Source organism: Hyperolius riggenbachi, chromosome 5, assembly GCF_040937935.1.
Source record: "Hyperolius riggenbachi isolate aHypRig1 chromosome 5, aHypRig1.pri, whole genome shotgun sequence".
In the NCBI taxonomy this organism is placed as follows: domain Eukaryota; kingdom Metazoa; phylum Chordata; class Amphibia; order Anura; family Hyperoliidae; genus Hyperolius; species Hyperolius riggenbachi.
Window position 1 is genome coordinate 409,555,388 of NC_090650.1, and position 22,794 is coordinate 409,578,181.

A 22,794-nucleotide genomic window follows, 5' to 3' on the forward strand; every position below is an offset into this window, starting at 1 on the left:
CGGCCTTAATGAGGAACGGTTTCCAGAGATCAATTTCATTACGGATATAACCAGCTACACCAAATAACGATGAACGGGAATTACAAACGGGGAGAGATTGGCTGATTCTCGCGGAGTCAATGAAAGCGCACTGAGGTTCAGAAATAATAGTAATTACTATACTGGTATAAAAGCTAATGGCCCACGATCAGTTAAAAAAAAAAAAAAGTAAAAATTTCATAAGGAAATAGAATGTGGTTCAACACAAGTATCAAATGTGCCTTTTGTCCATCATTTTTCCTTTTCTTTTTTTCTTAAAAAACAACAACCTATAAATCACAATAGAATTGCAATGATGATGTCACTGTAACAACATTGTTGGTTTTCAAGTTTTTTGTTTTTTAAATAGAACTTTGCATTAAAAAAAAAAAAAACTTAAAGAGGAATTGTCGCAGAAATCTTAACATTTAAAACGCATACAAATAAGAAGTACATTTCTTCCAGAGTAAAATGAGCCATTGATTACTTTTCTCCTATGTTGCTGTCACAGTAAATAGTAGAAATCTGACATTACCGACAGGTTTTGGGCTAGTCCATCTCTCCATGGGGGATTCTCTGCATGGTCTTTATCCTTTATAAAGGCACTCCCTGAAAAGCAATTATATAAAGATGCTGGGAAGCCTCTCTGCTCACTTTACACTTCTTTGGCAGTTGGACGGAGCAACGGTCATTCACAAAGTACTTTTTAAAAATAAAGAAAACCCCGAGAACCCCCCAGGAGAAGATGGGCTAGTCCAAATATGTCAGATTTCTACTACTTACTGTAAGTGACAGCAACATAGGAGAAAAGTAAGTTATGGCTCATTTTACTCTGGAAGAAACGTACTTCTTATTTGTATACCGGTACGTTTACATGCATTTTACATTTTAAGAGGTTCCCGACTGAGGTCCTTTATTTTCACATTAGGATTGCTTTAATCTTATGAGATAATGAATTGTATGTGTAGAACAGCTAAGAAATAGAACGCTAGTAGCAAAGAAAAGGAGAAGTTAAACTTTCAGGTTAATTATTTCTGCTTTGTTTTACAGCTTGAAATACAAAGTGTGGTTTTCAAACTGCAAATGTGACAGAATGATATGTTATAAAACAAAATACATAAATGAAAATAAAAATGAGACTTTTCTTTGCTACTAATGTTCTATTCATTATCTGTACTGCACATACAATTCATTATATCATAAGTTTTTCCCACTTCAGGTTTGCTCTACTTTCTGTAAAGAGATGGTGAGTCCCACAGCTTATGTTACCGTTCGTGGCTTTGGTGAGGTCTCCCCCCGCTCCCCTTTTTGCCCAAGTCATTAGAACTAACAACAGATAAAGAGGCAGAATTATTCTGTCAGGGACATGGACCGAAATAAACACTTAAAGTGAACCTCCGGACTAAAAATCTACTCAGCAGCACTGAAAAGGCTTGGTGTTTAACAGTTTCACAGAAGCTGCACAGAAGCTAAGCTCCGCCCCAAAGGAAACTGCCTGGGCATTTTTCCTTTGATACTGTGCAAAGCATGATGGGATTTCTGATGTTGTTGGGAGGGGTGATCAGGACACAGGACAGTTATAAGCATGTCTCATGCTCCCTGCCACCTCCTTTTAACCAAAAAGATGGCTGCCCTCATGAAATCACAAACATTTGCCTGTTCTTTTAAAACAGGGTGGGTAAGAGATTATATTATCTATTTATTTTAATTAACATAACTAATGTAACTTAATGACAGTATGTTTGTTTAGGCTAAAGTTTCTCTTTAAAGGAGCAGATGTAGTCGGGGATACAAGCACTTCCCAAGGGCCAAACATGTATTAAAAAACAAACAAACAAAAAAACACTTTACAGAGGAGATGGAGAGGACCAGGAAGTCTCTGTGGGATTCATGTTTCAATGTTTTTTATTGAGAAGTTTTTCTTAGTTTTACAACAAGGCCTAAATGGCCATAGAACAGTGATATCAGTAAAATATACATTGTTAATACAGAAATAAGATAAACATATACTAGAGTAATATAGACATTATAAACCGGATACAGTGAAAGTAGGCTGTTGATGGGTGGTACAATAATTTCGTGCCTAATTGTTACTGATTGTTGTGACATAAATGGGATTGTCACTATCCGTTGGAGCAGTACTTCTGGGTAACTGGGGGTCTTAACCCTCCTACAAAGTTCCCAGGAGACGCATCCTGTGATTTGAGATGTCACAATCAGTATTACAGAGCATATTGATATTAGAGCTAACTTGATAAAGAAAAAACTTTATTAACCATGTATTTATATAGTCAGCTGGATATCTTAACCCAGACTGGACTAACACAAAACTGAACAAACTAAACTAGGCTAAACTAAACTACGCTAACACATACCACACTTATGTATCAATTATCAATTATTATTTTTCCTGGGCTGTGAGTTAGAGATGGTTACTACAGTACCTGTCGTATGTTTTATCTTCAATATTCAATGTATGGTTCAAGGTATATATCTCTCTCTGTGAGAAGCTATATGTAGTCAAATAGTTTAGTTTCTGGTAATAAGATGGACCAAAGACTTGCTCTGACCAAGAATGACTTTACATTCCCTGATTTGATAGCCCATGTTTTCTCTGCTTGTAAATTAAATTCAACCGTTTTTAAAAAATTTTCAATGGGTGGGATAAATTTGGATTTCCAATTCTCAGAGATAATCATTCTAGTGGACAGGATCATATGATTATATATCAGTCTTTCTTTGGTCGGCAAGTCTGCTGTTCCTATATGCAATAAAGCCATTTGAGGGGGGAGAAAGGCCAGATTCATTGGTAATTTTTTCAGAAGGATCTCCACTTCCTTCCAAAGTTTTTGGATTTTTGGACAGTCCCAAAAAATGTGTTCCAAGGTACCAGTTTGTCCACATTCTCTCCAACATACTGGGGGTGTATTGGCATCGAATTTGGCAACTTTGTCTGGAGTGAGATACCATCTCCATAGGATCTTTAATAAATTTTCATAATGTGAGACACAATGGGAGGATTTTTTTAGGGAATTAATGGCTAGTTCCCAATCTTCTTGCGAGAGATCAGATTGAAAATATTCCTGCCATTTTGTTAGTTGCCATGTAGGTGAGTCTGTTTTGACAGAAAGGATGTTTTTATAGAATTTGGATATCCCTCCTTCTTGGTCAGAGTCAGGGGAAATTATTTTCTTTAATGCAGGTGTCAATAATATTGGAGTAGGGTAGTTCTTTTGGAAGAATTTTTGTATTTTTACATATTTAGGTTTGTCTGAGGGTGGAATGAAGTACTGTTGAACTAAAGGTGGCCATACACTGGTCGATTTGCCATCAGATTCGACCAACAGATAGATCCCTCTCTGATCGAATCTGATCAGAGAGGGATCGTATGGCTACCTTTACAGCAAACAGATTGTGAACCGATTTCAGCCTGAAACCGTTCACAATCTGTTGTGGTGGTGGTGCTGCTGCTGCTGCCCCCGCCCAGCCCGCATACATTACCTGCTCCGCCGGCGCGACTGCAGTCTCCCGGTCACCGCTGCTCTGTCTGCGCTCTGGTCTCCAGGTCCGGCATGCCTCACTTCTTCTAGCCCGGCAGGAAGTTTAAACAGTAGAGGGCGCTCTACTGTTTAAACTTCCTGCCGGGCTAGAAGAAGTGAGGCATGCCGGACCTGGAGACCAGAGCGCAGACGGAGCAGCGGTGACCGGGAGACTGCAGTTGCGCCGGCGGAGCAGGTAATGTATGCGGGCTCTATTGCGTCGGTCGTCGGGCACTCGAACGCCGCTAGCGATGCGCTCTTTACCCGCGGGCGATCGACGGTTATTTTCCGCACGGCACGATCGACGGGATCGGACGAAATGGATCGAAATTCGGCGTGTAGCGTGAACGATTGGCAGCAGATTCGATCCCAGTGATCGAATCTGCTGTCGAAACGGGCGCAAATCGGGCCAGTGTATGGCCTGCTTAAGTCTTCAAACGGTACTAATGAATTATCTGTGTCGGTGATTAGTTTATTGATAGTATTCAGTCCTGATGCAGTCCAACTACTGAAGTCTGTATTTTTGATCACGTTAGCAAGACAATCCAATGGAACTTGTTTGGGGGAGGCTAGTGGGTGTTTAGAACATAGCTTGATCAGATGTGTCCATACTTTAATGGTGTTAGAGCATATTGGGTTGTTTGCTATTCTCTGTTTTTGCCAAGTGAGTTTTGTTTCTAGTAAGCTTTTATATGAGTTGAATTTAGTTTGAATTTGTTCCAATGCTACCCACTGCTTGCTCATATCTTCTGTCCATATTGCTCTTGATTGCTCTAGGACTGCTGATCTATAGTATGCTTCAAGATCTGGTACGCCAAATCCTAAATTACTGGACTGAAGTGTCAAAATTTTTGTGGAAAATCTAGCGTGTTTGTTCATTAACACGAATTTATTAGTTTGTTTTTGTAGGGAATTAAAAAAGGTCATGGGAACTCTGATGGGGAGATTTCTGTATAAATATAATAATTGGGGGAGTAACATCATTTTGAATGCTGACACTCTTCCCAGCCAGGAAAATTCTAGCTTGGAAAGAGCATCTAGCTTGGTTTTTAATTTAGTGAGCCAAGGTTCGTAATTTGCCTTATAGAGCTGGGAAATGGTAGGGGTAATGTTAATACCGAGATACTTTATAGATTTCTCTGACCAAGAGTAAGAGCAGATATTTTTTAATGAATTAATTGTGTTGGGATCTATGTTGCAGGGTAAAATTACTGTTTTTGTCTCATTTAATTTATAAAATGATATATTAGTAAATTTGATTAGTTCAGCTTTTAAAGTTGGAAGTGATATCTCTGGGTCTTGCAGGTATAGAAGTATATCATCTGCGTAGAGGCCGAGTTTAGCTTCTGATTTGTCAAATTTGATGCCATGTATGTCAAGGTTATTTCTAATAGTTTGAGCCAACGGTTCTAATGAGAGTATGAAAATTAAGGGGGAGAGTGGGCATCCCTGGCGGGTTCCATTTGATATGTTAAAGGGGGATGAGATTGAACCCAGAGAAGATACAACAGCAGAAGGATGAGAGTATAGGGCCATGATTGCCCTATGGATATGTCCCATACAACCAAACTTATGAAGGACGCTCGAAATATATGTCCAGTTGACCCTGTCGAACGCCTTCTCCGCGTCCAAAGAGACAAACAGAGAAGGCGTCCGACATAGGCCAACCCTGTGTAGCAAAGCCAATACCTTCCTAGTGCCGTCGCAGGTGGATCTGCCTTTCACAGATCCCACCTGGTCAGGATGTATTAACTGAGGAATGAGTGGAGCCAATCTAGTTGCAAGAATCTTAGCATAAATTTTTAAGTCTGTGTTCAAGAGAGAGATAGGCCTGTAGCTAGCTGGGTCCGCTGGATCTTTCCCTTCTTTTGGGATGGTAGTTATTATTGCCGAGAGGGATTCTCTAGGGAATTTGCCATTTGTTGCTACCTCATTGAACATATTTAATAGGTGTTTTGTAAGCATGGGCATAAATTTAACATAGTAATCGTTAGAAAAACCATCTATTCCTGGGGCCTTGTTCTTCTTAAGGGCTTTTATGGCTATTTCTATCTCTTGTTTTTGGAAGGGGATATTTAGTTGTTTTTGCTCAAACTGGGTCAATGAGGGAAGGTCTACATCTTTGAGGTATTTATCAATTTCATTTTGGGTAGGTATATGGGTATTTGGCTGTTGGGATAAATTATATAAATTTTCATAATATTTGGCCAGGGCATTAACAATTTCAGTGGGGTGATGGGTAATTATGTCTGAGATTGGGTGTTTCAATTTTATAATTCTCTGGGCAATTCTTCTGCCCTTAATTTTTTGGGCCATTGATTTCCCAGCTTTGTTTCTATCCGAGTACCAAGCCTCTTTGGTGATAGTCTGCCACCTATCATACTGGTGGTATAAAATTTCTTTCAGTTCCTGTCTGGTCTCTTCTAGTTTGGGGATCAACTCTGGGTGTTTGTTTTTATCTTTATATATTACTTGTTCTTGGGCCTTAATATCTTTTAAAAGAATATCAATTTTTTCTCTTCTTTTCTTCTGTAATATAGAACCTTGTTGGATAAAAATGCCTCTGATATATGCCTTATGGGCATTCCAGAGGGTTGATCTTGAAATATCAGGGGTGTCATTGATGATAAAATAGTCTTCTAATTTTTGTTTGATAACCGGGGATGTTTGTTCTGAATTTAATACTATTTTATTTAGTTTCCATGGGTAGGTTGTGCGGGGAGAATCTTTAATCAGAAATTTTATTGTTAGAGGGGTATGATCTGACCATGTTCTGGTGTTGATCGAAACTTCAGATAAATACGGTAAAGTAAATTTGTTTACTAAACAGTGATCAATTCTAGTATATGACTTGTGCAGGGGGGAATAAAAGGTGTAATCAATCTCTCCAGGATGGAGGCATCTCCAGGAGTCATAGAGCTCATTATTGACTAAAATTGGTTGTATTGAGGCGGGGGGGGATCTCCTGGTAGTTGATGAGCAGTCAGTGGTGGGGTCAGCTACAGCATTAAAATCACCAACAATTATGAGATGACCTTTTGCTAAGCTGTGGATTTTCTTTAGTTTCTTGTTTAGAAATCTGATTTGATTTTTGTTTGGTGCATAAACACTTGCTATGGTAATAATTTGAGAGTCAATTGTCCCTGATATGATTACCAGTCTACCATCACTGCTGCTGTATGTATCAGTGATTTCAAAACCAGAAGTATCCCTCACTGCCACACACACACCATATTTCTTCTTTTTCTTCAATGTGGAATGTTGTATATTAGAGAACCTGAAGAGTTTGAAATTAGACGCTCCTTCCTTGTTTAGATGCGTCTCCTGAAGACACACTACATCAGCATTTTTATCTTTGATAAATTTTTGTAGCAAAAATCTTTTCCTATGGGAGTTTAAGCCCCTCACGTTTAGAGATATAATTTTAAACTCACGTGACATCTATAACAAACAAATTGCTTAAACCATTTCCATATAACATTTTGACAATTCTGTCGATAATTATCATACCGCAAGCATCTGTAACCAACCTGAAAGGAAAAAATAGTCCAAAGTTCCAAGCTCTGAAATTAGAAGTAATTAGTGTGGAAAACAATAATAATAACAATAACACTAAGAACATATAAAACGGTATAACCACAGGTGACACCATATAGGTGTCACTGGTCAAACAATGACCAGATTAGGGTAGGTCTGAGCAGAATGTGGTCCACGGCCGTGGACTAAATGGGGACAAATCTCTTAATCAAGAGTTCTCTTGAAGAGAAGTGTTCAGTGGAGGGGAAAGTTGTGGTTAGTGAGGCACTGAAACCTCAAATTTCCTACTAAGTGTACCGGATCAAAACAGTTCTCCTAGGGAAAAGAGAGTTTGTACCCTAAGGAAAAAAGTTCTTTGGGGGTATAAAGTCTGTGGCCAAGTACCCAGCTTAAGAGGAAGAGGTAGCTCCTGCGGAATTATTTCCATCACCTTGTGTTAGAGGTGGAGTAGTGTCCATCTGTGGTGGTGGTAAAACTTTCTTGGGTGGTGGCTGTTGTCTCGGTGATGAGAGTTGCTTTGAAAAAGTAACCTGGTAGATAGGTTTGTCCTTTTTTGGGTCCCTTGGTATGAAAATCGGGATTCTCCATTTGGCCAGGAGATCATGGGCCTCTTTTGGACTTTTGGCAACATATGTAGTTCCATTGTCTGTGATCAGGAGCTTTGTTGGGAATCCCCAGGAGTAGGGAATTTTCTTATGTCTCAAGGTGGTGGTCACTTGAGAATATTGCCTTCTGGCCCGAAGTGTTTCTTGTGACAGGTCTTGATAGAGAGCCAGGTCTTGATAGGGTTGGGGGAGTTTTTTCCCTCCTCTGGTGGCGGACAGTAACATCTCCTTTGAGTGGAAAAAATGGATGCGGGTGATGACATCCCTCGGCAGATGTTTGGGGAGATGGGTGGGTTTTGGCAGTCGGTGGGCTCTGTCAATGATCAAGTCGTTCTCCGTCAGATCTGGGTAGGTGGTTTTGAGCACATCCTGGACATAGTCTTTCAGATCGTCATTGCCCACCGATTCTGGAACCCCCCTGATTTTTACATTGTTCCTGCGGTTCCTATCTTCATTATCGGTGATTTTACCCTTCATCCACCTGTTCTGGTCCAAGAGTTCTTTGTGGGCATGGAGCAGGTGGTTGTGAGTTATGGTCATCTCATCAATCCGTCTCTCCAGGTGTTGGATCCTGGCATCGGTTTCTCCCGCATATTGTGTCACATGACCCGCCAGTGTATGCAGATCATTCCTGACAGCCCCTATGTCATTCTGTATTACTCCTCTGAAGGAGAGCATAAATTCCTTGAGGAATTCTTGAGTTGTGGGTTGATCTGTGACAGGGAATGACTCTAAAGGGTCAGGCACATTAGTGGCATATGAGGATTGTGGTACTAAAAATACGCGTTGGGGTACGCCTTGTACGCCTGTGTGTTGTATATTTTCGCCTCCTCTTGCGGCCGATTGTACGCCTTGTTGCGGGTGTTGTACGCCTTGCCAGTCATCATCAGATGCGGCCGTTTGTACGCGTTGCGGCGGGGGGTGTACGCGTGTCCAGTCAGTTGATGCGTCTTTTTGTACGCGTGGGGCAGGGGAATGTACGCGTTCACCTACCCCGGCTCTCTGGTTCTCCTGGTCGGCCTGAGGGCGAACTGTGGGTCCCGGCTTCAGAGGGCTCCGCTCCCGCGATTTTTTCGCCGCTTGTTGCCGCTGGAAGTCCTCCTCATCGCTGTCATCCTCATAGATGGCCTGATGTCCCCTGGCATATGAGGTCTGTAGGGGGGCAAATCTGTTCCTGTAAGCCTGCGGAGAAGGAGTGTGGGAAGAAGCTTCCCTGTCTTCATAGCGGTGGCCATCTTGTCTTTCTGCATCATAAAAGTTAGACAGCTTTCTCAGGGCTGGGGAGCTGTAAGTTCTCCCCGGCTTTGCTTTCCTGTACTGCCAGTCGTTCTCTGGGTGTTCAGCCATCTTCTGGTGTAAGAATGGAGATTCCTCAGTTGCTTTTTGTAGCTTTTTTAGGGTATTTAGGCAGAGAGCTCTGGTCTTACACAGCCATGCAGCTCAGCAGCCAGCCACGCCCCCTCCTCTGTGGGATTCAGAGCCTTCCCTCTCTGTAGCAAGCTAACTTTTTTAAACTCACTTTAGTTCAACGTTAAAGTGTAACTGTCGGACATAAAATCAAAAATCAATTCTTTATTTTTATCTGGTAAACAAGTAATGAGGATGCTAACCAGGCAATCCAAAAGGTAAAATCACTATTACTTTTCTTGTTGATAAAATGATCATTCCCCAGTTTACATGACTCTTATATGGTACACACAAAATTTGGTACGCAAAAAAGTAAGTTGCAGGGCATGCTGGGTTGTCCTTTTTTGCTTCTCTACTTCCCCTCACACTTAAAGCGGATCAGAGATGAAAAACTAACTATAACAAGTAACTTGTCTATATATCTTATATAAAGTTTAGATAGTTTACACAGCAAATATAGCTGCAAACAGCTTTAATAGAAAATGATTATTTCTTCCTGTGATACAATGACACAGCCATGTTGTTTGTAAACATTACACAGAGGCAGGCTTATCTGTATCTTGATCACTAAGCCTGTGAAAAAAACCTAATCCCCCCCTCCTCCCCTCTGCCTCTGAAATCAATGGCTAGTAACACTTCGTCCGCCTCCTGCCCAGACTGAGCTCCCATGAGCCCTTGCTACTGCCAAGGCTCTCTGAACACCTGTGGGTGTGGTTTATTTAGTTTATAGGGAATTAGAGTATTAAAACAAAAAAAAAAAAGTATTTGGCTTGAGTGATGCTCTATAAACAATAGGAAAGGAACAATAATGCAATGAGTAAAAGTTCACCTCGGATCTACTTTAACTAATGCAGCCTGATTGGCTGAAGCCTCTTTCCCTCCTGTTTTCCACCCCCCACACCTGTTCCTCTCCGATTGGCCAGTATTTCTCATGCTGAGACAATGCACTTTCTACAGTGGAGGGCGGGCAATGCATACAGAATTAGGCAGAGGAGAGTAAGGGAGGAAATTACATCAGGATTGGCTTCAAAATAACCACATTTAAAATGGGAAATGCTAAAAAGGATTTCCTCTTTTCTTACTGTAGAAAAATCACCAATATCAAAATGTGGACAGTGCAATACATATGTTAAGTAGAGCAAGTATTTGTCTACTTATATATGTGTTTTCTTTCTGAGCTAGTATGGCTGACCACTTCTCTAACAAAATGCACAGTGCCATCTTGAGGCAATTTAGCATACACTCTGTCTAAGCAAAAAAGCTGTTGCATATTCTAACAGCTGTAGACACCACAGAATTGTTGCACCCCCAAAAATGTAATCCTCAGCTTCCAGTTGGCTCAGTGGAGTATCAGGCACGTTACACATTTAGTAACTATCTGGAAATACATAAACGCTGCAGTGATTTGTTGGAGAGCAGCAACAGCACAACTATGCCCCCCGTGAGCCACAAAAGCAACGGCTGCAAGAAGCTGGCTTTGATAATTCCAGAACCAGGGGGACCATTTTCAATTACTCCATAAAAAAAACCCTTTAAGACGTCCGTATTTCAGCGTATGAAGATGAAACGCCTTCATTAAATCAGGCGCCTTCATTACTGAGCTTGTCGCTAGACAACAACACATAAAAACGCCACACATTTCCAATTTACTGCTCGCCACCGCCGCAAAACTCGCAACCCGGAGAACGACTGGCGAAAATGTAAACAATCCGCCCGTGACAACGGCGGCGGAATAAACGCCCGCCACAAATATTAAACAGATAGCGCAAAACAGCTGTTAATTAACCAAATGCTGGGCAGCCGTCCTAATGGAGCATCCTGCGGAAGGCTACTTAGGCCCAATTTACTGCTTAGCAACCGAAACGCACCCCCGGCTGAGGCTGCGCACGTTCCGCTGCCAAAGATGCACTGTAAAAATAAATGGCTTAAAAATCATTGCCGAAACTCTCAGAACTAAAAATGCTCCTGATGTGCGGAATCCAGGCAACGCAGCAAGAGTCGGGAACACGGGCGTCATTGGAGGGCGTCGCTGTCACGCCAAGAGACGTTCTAAAAGAATTACTCAAAACAACTCTACTGCTAGTTTGGCCTCAGGAGGGGAAGTGAGGAACAGCATTATAAACCTTAAAGGAGACTTGCAATGAGAGGGACATGGAGGCTGTCATGTTTATTTCCTTTTAAACAATACCAGTTGCCCGGCAGTCCTGCTGATCTCTTTGGCTGCAGTAGTGTCTGAATCACAGACCTGAAGCAAACATGCAGGTAATCCAGTCACACTTCAGTCAGAAGCATCTGATCTGCATATGCTTGTTCAGGGTCTACGGCTTAAAGAGAATCTGTAACTAAAAAAAAAGTTCCCCTGCGCAGGCGCAGTATTGGCTCTCCGCTCGGAGATAGGCGGAAATAGCCGATCCGCTCTACTGTGCAGGCGCAAGTCTCCCAACAGAGATCGGCTATTTCCTCCTATTTCCGTGCGGAGAGCCGCAACAGCGCCCCCGCTGGAGCCAGAAAAGGCAAATATTGCACAGCCTGACAAATTGTCAGCTGTGAGTTCCGGGGGCTGCAGCGAGACCGCCTTGGCACACAGGAGGACGGGGGAAGCCTCGATCGGATCCTGAGGCTTCCCCCTACCGAGGTGATACCCCCCCGGTGGAACTTTTTTCGTTACAGAGTCTCTTTAAAGTATTAGAGGCAGAGGATGGCCAGGCATCTTGCTTTGTTTAATAATAAATAAATATGTCAGTATCCATATCCCTCTCAGTTATTATTTAGTATTTATATAGCGCCAACATCTTCCACAGTGCAGTACTAAGTATATTATCTTGTCAATTAACTTTCCCTCAGAGGAGCTCACAATTGAATCCCTACCATAGTCCTATTCAGGTGTCCTTTAAAAGTAAACTTGAACTGAGAAAAATATAAGTACTGTATATCACTGTGGATAATAAGCCAACATTTGGCTAAAAGAGTGTGTGGGTAGATATAATAATAATTATAATAAATTCCTTCTTTTGTATAGCGCTTTTCACCTGTCGGACTTAAAGCGCTTGCGAGGCAGCACCTAGTGCGCACTCAGTAGACAGTAGCAGTGTTAGGGAGTCTCGTCCAAAGAACTCCTTACTGAATAGGTGCTGGCTTACTGAAGAGGAAGAGCTGAGAATGTAACCCAGGTCTCCTAACGTCAGAGGCAGAGCCCTTAGGCTGGTTTCACAGTGGGACGTTACAGGCGCACGTTAGAGCAGCCTGTAACGCAGCCCACCGCACAGTAATGAAAAATCAATGGGGCTGTTCACAGTACAGACGTTGCGTTACATTGTAACGCTGCGTCACAAGACAACGTCCTGCATGCAGTACTTTGGACGCGGCTGAGCCGCGTTAGACTGCTTGCACATGCTCAGTAATGTTGGGGAGGAGCGGAGAGCGGCCAGGCACATGGCTAATTAATATGCACTGCACGTTATGACGTGCAGTGTTTACTTCCTGGAGCAGCCGCTCTGTGCGGCGATTGGCCGGCGGGACCACGTGATGCCGCACGGCATCACTGACGCCAGAGTGAGCTGCACAACGCGGCTCACTCTGACGTCCAGATCCAGCACCACCAGGCGTTGAGTTAGGGGGACGTTATGCGACCTTAACGCCCCCTCTAACGCAACGTCCTGGTGTGAAATTAGCCTTAAAGTGCTCCAGAGACGATGCACCCTCATGTATTTTACCATAATATATCAGTGGGAACATTAGAGAAAACACCTACCCTGCTCTCTGTTTCATTCTTCACTGCTCAGCCTGCTTCTTATCAGCCCTGATAAAATCCCAGACTGAGCATTCAGTCTGGCTTTGCTCAGGAATCAATATAGCTGAGTCTGTCTTCTCTGATGTCTTTTCAAGTCCAAGCCTGCCCCCTTCTGGCTCTGCTATAATGCCTCAGCTATGATGATTCCTGAGCAAAGCCAGACCGAATGCTCAGTCGGGGATTTCATCAGGGCTGATAACAAGCAGGCTAAGCAGTGAAGAATGAAACAGAACTACTGCGCCTGCACAGTAAGCTCTGAACCACGTGGCGGTGATTGACTCCAGGTCAGCCTGACGTCATCGCCGGGGACCGGGAAGCTTCACAGGCGAACGGCTCACCGTGGACATGCTGGGAGCTTGGGGCTGAACGAAGCCCGGGGTAAGTAGCACTTATTGTCCTCATATCCCCCTGATGACTCCTTTAAGTGGTTAATTTCAGTAATTCAACTTAAAAGGTGAAACGAATATATGAAGTACACTCCTTACATGCAAAGCTTGTTATAATATTGATGATTATGGCTAACAGCTTATGAGAACCCCAAAATCTAAATCTCAGACCATTAGAATAGTGTGAAGATGTTCAGTTTTCTAGGCTCAAAGTGCCGGATACATGTGCTTGCCGGGTTGAATGAGCAACCGGCTGAAATAGCACAAACCTCCCTCCAAAATACTTACCGAGGCTCCAGCAATGTCTGGCAGTCTCCTTGTATCTGCTCGCAGACTCGGAGTGGCTCTCCGGTGTTGTGTTCGATTGCGCTTCCTGTTAATTTGCGCTGCCCCGCATGCGCAGCAGGAAACTGTGCAGCAACAGTTCCTATTTAATTATGCTGCTGGTGGTAAAATACTAAATATATTTGCTTCCACAGATGCTACACTCCCCAAATTTTCAGGGTAGGGAGGGGACCCCCCAAACTACCTCTATGCCAAATTGCAGCCCCTGAGCCCTGCTGGTTCCTGAGATAGATTACAGAAACCTATCTCCTGAACCAGTGGGGCTCGGGGGCTACAATTTGGCATAGAGGTAGTTCAGGGGATCCCCTCCCTACCCTAAAAAATTGGGGGGTGTAGGATGTGTGGAAGCGGAGATATTTACTATTTTACCATCAGCAGCATAATTAACTTCACACTGCGTATGCGTGCTCCTCAGTGTGGAAGGGAGCTTCCGGGCAGCGCAATCAGACATTACAGGGGCTTCCCCAGTGCAAGGAAGTCTGAGTACCAGCTGACCCGCATCAGGTCATGTGACACTCCGGCTTCCCTACCCAAATGCCAGAAGCTGGGAGGAGCCCGCGAGGAGGCTCATGGAGGATGCTAGCCATCGCTGGAGCCTCGGGAGTGTTTCCAAGCCTGCCAGCATCCACAGAAAGCCCCTCAAAGAGGTCTCCGTTATCCCCTCAGGCATGCCGGTTAGTTGAGCCGGTTGTCTGAATTCCGGATAACAGGACTCTGCTAAAAAAGGACTTTTGCACAATATTATAATTTTTCCGTGCTTCACCTGTAGTTTCCTAGTGGTTCTGGCTCACCATGAGCTGTTTGGGTTTTCCTCAGTACTTGTCCCTTATCCCATAGTCATAACAATCCATGCCATGCTCTGAGCAGGACCAGAAAGTCCGAAACAAGCTGTCTGCATGTTGGTTTGGTGTGGCTTCTGTAAAACATATGAATTGGAGTTCCCCTTTAAGCAGAAGCCGTGAGAGCAAAAACAAATACATGTGGCGTACTTAGTCTCAAGACAGCCACATAAAAAAAAAAAAAAAAAAAAAATTCGCATTATTGGAAAGAAACGGTAGAAATAATTAGGAATCGGTAATTGCCCGCAAAAGTAATTAGGCACAGCAATAATCATAGCAGAACATTAAGCACAAGAAAAATAATAAACAGAAGGAGAGAGAGGGGATTAGGTGCTGGTGTGGAGAGAGAGAGAGAGACCGTCAGAGAGAGAGACAGAGGGGGAGAGAGAGAGACAGAGAGAGAGAGAGAGACAGTCAGAGTGAGAGAGAGAGACAGTCAGACAGAGAAAGAGAGAGAGAGAGAGAGCAAGCGAGCAAGAGCGACACAGAGAGAGAGAGAGACACAGAGAGCGAGAAATACACACAGAGAGAGAGAGAGAGAGAGAGAGAGAGAGAGAGAGACACAGAGAGAGAGAGACCGGGGGGGGGGGGGGGGGGGAGGGGGGATTAGGTGATGGTGGGGAGAGCCGTGCTCCACATCGCGCTGCGCAGGGAGGAGACGCGGAAAACTTCTTTCAGAATGGGAAATGAAAATGTGACTAAGAACAAAAAAGCCATTTCCCAGGGCAGCGATTCGGGCCGACTGCCAGCCACTTCTAAGCAGTGTTAATTATGGAACAGTGGTTTCTCCAATATGGAAGCAGCTGGATAGCAGCGAGGAAGTACATTAAAGAGGCTCCAGGGTCAGCAGTAAACCGCTCCCCAAAACCCAGCAGAGATCCCCATGCAGCACTTACAGCACACTTGTCTTCTTTTTCCGCTTCAAAATCTTCTTACTGGAAATTTTAAAACCATAGAACTTAAAGAGGAACTGAACTATAACCAAGGATTTACTTCCAATCAGTAGCTGATACCCCCTTTACCACCAGAATTTTTTTACCTTTCATCAAACGGATCATCAGGAGGCTCCGTATGGCTGATATTGTGTTGAAACCCCTCCCACAGTGTGATGTCACGACCATGGTGCTAACATCACACTGTGGGAGCCTTGTTGCATTGTGGGAAAAAACAGCAGTTTCTAACTGCCAAAAAAGCAAGCAGCAGCTACTTCCACTAACATCACCTGCCAGCAGTAAAAATGTCACCATGTGATAAATGTCAGAATGTAAATCAGGGAGAGGAAAGATTTGACAATGAACAAACATTGACAAAAATCATTTATACATAATTATTGTAAAAATGTTTATGCTTTTTTCACTGGAGTTCCTCTTTATGGAGGAACTGTAATTCAGAATTGAACTTCCTCCCAATCAGCTGATACCCCCTTTGCCATGAGAAATCTTTACCTTTTTGTCAAATAGATCAACAGGGGGGTCTGTGTGGCTGATACTGTGCTGAACCCCCCCCCCCACCACCACAGTGTGATGTCATGACCATAGTCCTGACAGTTTGCTGTCTGTGAACCTCATTGCATTGTGGGAAATAACTGCTTTTTCCAGCTGCCAAGCAAGCAGCATCTCCCTGTGTGCATAGAACTCTCAGTACTGAACTTTCTGTACAGATCACCTGGCAGAACTAAAGATGTCACCACCTGTGATTAATTTCAGAATGTAAATAAGGGAGGGGAAGGCTACAGTACAAACATTGGAATATTGGCAGAAGCAGCCAAGCATCTAAAGGAACTCGCCTCAGCCATCTGGCGTGTATACAAGACTTTACTTTTGCTGCATCCTGCTGCCCCCTCCCTGCATCCTGCTGCCCACTCTCCGCATTCCGCTGCCCCCTTCCTGCATCCCAATGGCCCCTTTCTGCATCCTGCTGCCCCCTCCCCGCATCCCAATGGCCCCTCCCTGCATCCTACTGCCTCCTCCCCGCATTCTGCTGCCCCCTCCCCGCATCCCAATGGCCCCTCCCTGCATCCTACTGCCCCCTCCCCACATTCCGCTGCCCCCTTCCTGCATCCCAATGGCCCCTTTCTGCATCCCAATGGCCCCTCCCTGCATCCCAATGGCCCCTCCCTGCATCCCAATGGCCCCTCCCTGCATCCCAATGGCCCCTCCCTGCATCCTACTGGCCCCTCCCTGCATCCTACTGGCCCCTCCCCGCATTCCGCTGCCCCCTTCCTGCATCCCAATGGCCTCCCTGCATCCTACTGCCCCCTCCCCGCATTCTGCTGCCCCCTTCCTGCATCCCAATGGCCCCTCTCTGCATCCTGCTGCCCCTCCCCGCATTCCGCTGCCCCCTCCCACTAACATTCCAGCACTTTCCGCCCCACAATATTGATTGTTGTTCCTTATGCCTAGTACACACCATACAATTTTCTGTTAGATTTTTCGGTTATGCTGGGCATACACGGCACGATTTTGCCACTCGATTCCGCACCCGATCGTTTTCCACGCTCGATTCTGCGGGCGATTCTCTTATCTTTTCCTATTGTTCTCCATGCAGAATCGAGCACAGAAACGATCGGGCCGGAGATCAGGCATGTCAGAAATTATCTATCGAGCCATCTAAATGGCTCAGGATCGAGCCGTGAATTCCCAGCATTCAGGTGGCCATACACTTATAGATTCACAGCAGATTTGACCATCAGATAGATTTCTGTCAGATGCCTGTCAAGTTGAATCTGACAGGAATCTGATGTGTGCCACACACTAGGAACAGATTTCCAATAGATTGCAGAATGAAATCTATTGGAATTTATTGAAAATCGATCTAAATGCATTATTGGACTATTAGATCTAATGCAACTCTATGGGCCATCGATCTGCAGCCAGCAGCAGATCGACCTAGATCTTCCATCCTGTCAGATAAATCAAATCGATCGAAATCGATTGAAATCGGTCACAAATCAATCAAATGGGGAATTTGATGGAATTGATTTCTGATCGATCGATGGCTAATACTGGGAATACACGGGTCGATTCTGAGCCATTTAGATGGCTCGATAGATAATTTCCAACATGTCCGATCTCGTGCCTGATCGTTTCCACGCTCGATTCTGTTAGCAAAAAGCTGTCCAAAACGGTTTGGGATGCCACCACCCCTAGCACTAACCTAAAATAGGGCCTTTCAATTTCACTGAAAGAAAGATTAACTGAGAGTGCCCTAACTTTATAAAGATTTTCATTTGATTTGATGTTTTATGGAATTGAAGGTGTAATCTATTAGAAGCAAGTGTGTACCTAAGCTTACTGCTCGCCCCGCCAGAGGTCTGTCAGCTGCTGCAGGAAGAGACTGGAGGGGGAGGCAGGCAGAGAATTAACACATCCACCTTTCTCATTAGAGGGAAGGTGTTAATGCACTGGCTTCAGAACACCATTTCCCAAGTCGTGCCGGTTCCTGCGGAGGCCAGAGCCAGCAGGGATTAGCGCTGAAGGTCAGGCCGGCAGAGAGCTCATGTGTACTGCCAGGGAAGAGAGAGCGAGGCCAGATATACGATGCAGCACAGATGATAGGACACAGGGGAAGTATACACCAGCTATTGTCAATACAGGCACCCCACTAAAGTGGAACTGAACATGCACTGTTTATGGTGTATTTCCAGGTTCTAAACTGGGCATTTTGTACTAATGGGGGAAGGGAGGTGGTTTTTTGATTGGTCCAATTTCAAACTGCATATATTTGCATAAAAATGTACATACATTTGCATAAACTCAGAAGTATTTGCATATCACTGATTATCCCTGATTGTCCCTGCTACGTGAGTCAGTCTGCAGTGTGATGGGACCAGGACTCAGCAGTAGCAAGTGTACTTTTTTTTTTTCATCAGTCTTATTTTGGAACTAATTCTTGGCTGCAAAAGGTGGTAAACCTGAGATATTCATGTGTTATAATATTTATCTGATTTAAATAATAAATGAGATTAATATTAAATCATAATTGGAAAGAAAGCCTTTTTAGGCCAGAAATCAGCCCCGGTGTGGATAGAGGAGGCAGTTCTCACCTGTAACAATAATCGTTCATCCCCGATGACTGCAGCCTGGTTCCAATCTATCACTTCGGAAAACGGTAACTCCCATCCGTTACTGAGCATCACTGGAACGCACGCCGCCTGCAGGAGAGGAGGGGAACAGCGTTATGCATTACAGCGTATCATCAGTCGCTGCATTAGTAGCACTAATCGTTACCCAGACAGTCAGCAGCTTTCTGCACTTGTTTTAGGAAGGGGGACTTTGGATTGAGCTCCTTATCATGTGACTATGCCTCAAAAACTTTATTAACAAGCACAACATTTAAAATGCACCAGGTTAAACCCACAGCTGCATTTTAGGTTTGCATGTACAGATTGCCTTCATATTGCAGTAGAAGATGACTATATGCTTTTCCCAAGGAATAGGCCGTTTTAGTAATAAGCCTCCACCGGGGAACTCTCTTTGGGTAAAAATCATACCTCCTTACTCTGAGATAATAAAGGACTGTCACAGCTCTAATAACTCCAGACACACCCCTAGTCACGCACTGCCACACCCCTAGTCACGCCCTGTCACACCCCTAGTAACGCCCTGTCACACCCCTAGTCACACCCTGCCACACCCCTAGTCACACCCTGTCACACCCCTAGTCACGCCCTGTCACAACCCTAGTCACGCCCTGTCACACCCCTAGTCACACCCTGCCACACCCCTAGTCACACCCTGTCACACCCCTAGTAACGCCCTGTCACACCCCTAGTCACACCCTGCCACACCCCTAGTCACGCCCTGTCACACCCCTAGTCACGCCCTGTCACACCCCTAGGCACGCCCTGCCACAACCCTAGCCACGCCCTGCCACACCCCTAGCCACGCCCTGCCACAACCCTAGCCACGCCCTGCCACACCCCTAGCCACACCCTGACACACCCCTAGCCACGCCCTGACACACCCCTAGCCACGTAAACCATAAAGATTTCATAACAAAATATGTCTTATAATTCAGACCACACTGGTCCTTTCTATCCTGGTTCATTTTCCTTCATAATAACATTTAAAAATAAGAAACATATCAATTTAAAGGAAGTGAATAAAATTTAGATTTAAACATATTTTTCATTAGAAAAATACACATTTATATAGATCTTTACATCAGTTCTGAAGGAGGGACAAATAAGAAAAAAAAGAGGGACTAGGTTCCAAAAGAGGGACACTTGAGAGCTCTGTAAAAATCTTTAAAAAAAAAAAAAAAAAAAAAAGGACAACTGCAGCAAGAGGGATATGGAGGCTGCCATATTTATTACCTTTTAAGCAATACCAGTTGCCTGGCTATCCTGCTGATCCTCTGTCTCTAATACATTTAGCCATAAACCCTGAACAAGCATGCAGCAGATCAGGTGTTTCTGACATTGTCGTCAGATCTGACAAGATTAGCTGCATGCTTTTTTTTCTGGTGTGATTCAGACATTACTGCAACTAAATAGACCAGCTGGGCTCCAAGGCAACTGGTATTGTTTAAAAGGACAACTGCAGCAAAAGGGATATTGAGGCTGCCATATTTATTTCCTTTTAAGCAATACCAGTTGCCTGGCTATCCTGCTGATCCTCTGTCTCTAATACATTTAGCCATAGACCCTGAACAAGCATGCAGCAGATCAGGTGTTTCTGACATTGTCGTCAGATCTGACAAGATTAGCTGCATGCTTTTTTTTTCTGGTGCGATTCAGACATTACTGCAGCTAAATAGACCAGCTGGGCTCCAAGGCAACTGGTATTGTTTAAAAGGAAATAAATATGGCAGCCTCCAAATCCCACTCATTACAGTTGTCCTTCCATGAGCATTGTGGGAGATTGATGTCAGTGTAATCTATACATGCCATACTACGTTTCAGACAGAACCATCAACTTTAGAACAATAGGAAAGGGGGAGGGGGGATGGAGAGATACAATTTAGCATTGCAATTTAATATGGAAGCACACAAGGAAAACTTAAAAAAAAAAAAAAACACAACCAAAAACTAAACAAAACTAAATTAAACAAAACAGACATTTACAAGTATATACATGACCACAATATTCTGCATGTTGAACCATGGCCATACTATTCATGGGTACAGAGACTGTTGGGCAGGGGGGCTGTGTATTGGAAAGTGAAGAAAAGACATGGGCCCCTCAGGAGCTGGGCACTCTGCACAAAGTGCAAGGGGGAAAGATTCAAGGGTTCAGAGGGAGGTAGGGCCCGACATTGGGGGAGGGGGGGTCCAGAGGGAGATAGGGCCCGACATTGGGGAGGGGGGTCCAGAGGGAGATAGGGCCCGACATTGGGGGAGGGGGGTCAAGAGGGAGATAGGGCCCGGCATTGGGGGAGGGGGGTCCAGAGGGAGATAGGACCCAACATTTGGGGAAGGAGGGTTGAGTTCTTCTACAGCCTAGGTTCTCAACGTGTGCTAGGCGTATCCAAGGGGGTACTTCTGAGGGGTCCAGGGGGTACTCAGGCTTGATGTAGTTAGAGTAGTGTAATACATTTTTAGTTTCAGAAAATGATAAAACAAATAAATCCTATAGGAACACCTCCACCAAATGAGTATTTTAGCTGATTAGATGGAATAGTAAATACATGGAAATTGTAGAGACACACCATTACCATGTGTCAAGAAGTACCGTACTTGAGATCATGTTACCATATCAGGGGGGTACTTTGTGAGCACAGACTTTAAAAAGGTGTACATACCAATAAAATGTTGAGAACCACTCTTCTAGCCAGGGCTGTGGAGTCAGAGAAATTTTGGGCACCTGGAGTCTGTGGCCGAGGATCTATATGGTGTCTGCCCGCCTCAGGGATGAATGGTGTATGTAGTGGGGAGTCCTATCTGGGTTAGAGGTCCATCACTCCTCAGCTTCAATCATCCAGAAAAAGAATTCATCCCGGTAGAACTCGACCCTTTAAAGTGCATATAAGTGGTTTATTGCATATCAATGGCAGCTGTACATCAGCATTACAACAGCATGACGTTTCGGGCAAAGGCCCTTTCTCAAATGCTGAAGTTCACATACTCTTTACCAAGCATATATAGACATTCTAATAACACACACCCTCTTAGGGGGTGGGCACAATCCTTAAAGTTACATATCCTTTACTAGGGAAAATCCCTAGGAAGGGATATGTAACTTAAAGGATTGTGCCCACCCCCTAAGAGGGTGTGTGTTATTAGAATGTCTATATATGCTTGGTAAAGAGTATGTGAACTTCAGCATTTGAGAAAGGGCCTTTGCCCGAAACGTCATGCTGTTGTAATGCTGATGTACAGCTGCCATTGATATGCAATAAACCACTTATATGCACTTTAAAGGGTTGAGTTCTACCGGGATGAATTCTTTGTCTGTGGCCGAGGAGTCAGGAGGAGTAAACTAAGGAGTCGGAGTCGAGGAGTCAGGGCTCAGACACACTATAAGCTTTTTTCTAAGTGCTTTTTGGCCTCCAGAGCTTTCTGAGAGATTTTTAAAAACCGCTCCATTAACTTACATTAAAATCGCAGTAAAATTGCACGACTTTACTGAGAGGCTACTGACACGAGTAATATACTTTTGAACAATATGGATGTAGGGGTGCATGAGATGTGGTTACCGGGTGTATAACTGAGGAAGAGAGCAATAAGACCCACCTGCAGAGCCTCCAGGAAGCGGAAGGATCCAAGCCTGCGGCCTCGGGGGACCAGACAGAAAGTGGCATTGTGCAGCATTTCACGATAATCATACCTGAGGAAGAAGAGAAGATTCCGTAAGTCATTAACTAATCACAGTAGCTACGTCTTACACAGAACTTTCTAAAGGAATATATACCGGTAAATATAAAGTCTAATTATTCTAAAATTAATTAGAACTAGCATAAAAACACATAGGGCTAATTGAGCACAAAAATTGAGAATTTGCATAAAACATAACTTTTTATACATCCTTTAGGATTTGTATAAAACTGGGAGACACTTCTATCGAGACTCTTGAAGTGACATGTGACATGAAGCAATAAACATATACACAGTACTAGCCCTAAATTATCTAAAGTCCCTTTCGGTTTTTCAGTACAGCAAGAGTTAAAAAAAAAACTAAAAAAAAAAAAAAACTTGAATTATCCATGCAAAAGGACTTTTCCAACAGCTTGTCAAATTTAGCCTGGTTTCCTGAAAAGTAAATAGAAGTTTAAACCCCGTTATCCGTCAGTGAGCAGGCAGATAATAAGGATTTAGTGCAGGAATGTTCAAAGGGTCATTATTTCGGACTCTTTTCTATATTACTAATCTCCAATTGATCATCCGTA

General features: G+C 43.9%; 1 protein-coding gene across 1 annotated transcript in view; it reads right to left on the reverse strand.

The window, feature by feature from the left end:
* The window catches only part of EXT1 (exostosin glycosyltransferase 1), a 349,708-nt gene that overhangs the window by 56,046 nt on the left and 270,868 nt on the right, over positions 1–22,794 (reverse strand). The window contains exons 2-3 of the mRNA XM_068237952.1: positions 22,142–22,235; positions 18,512–18,619 (exon numbers count right to left, since the gene is read on the reverse strand). Of these exons, the coding sequence (XP_068094053.1) occupies positions 18,512–18,619; positions 22,142–22,235 (202 nt within the window). The remainder of the gene's footprint in view (positions 1–18,511; positions 18,620–22,141; positions 22,236–22,794) is intronic.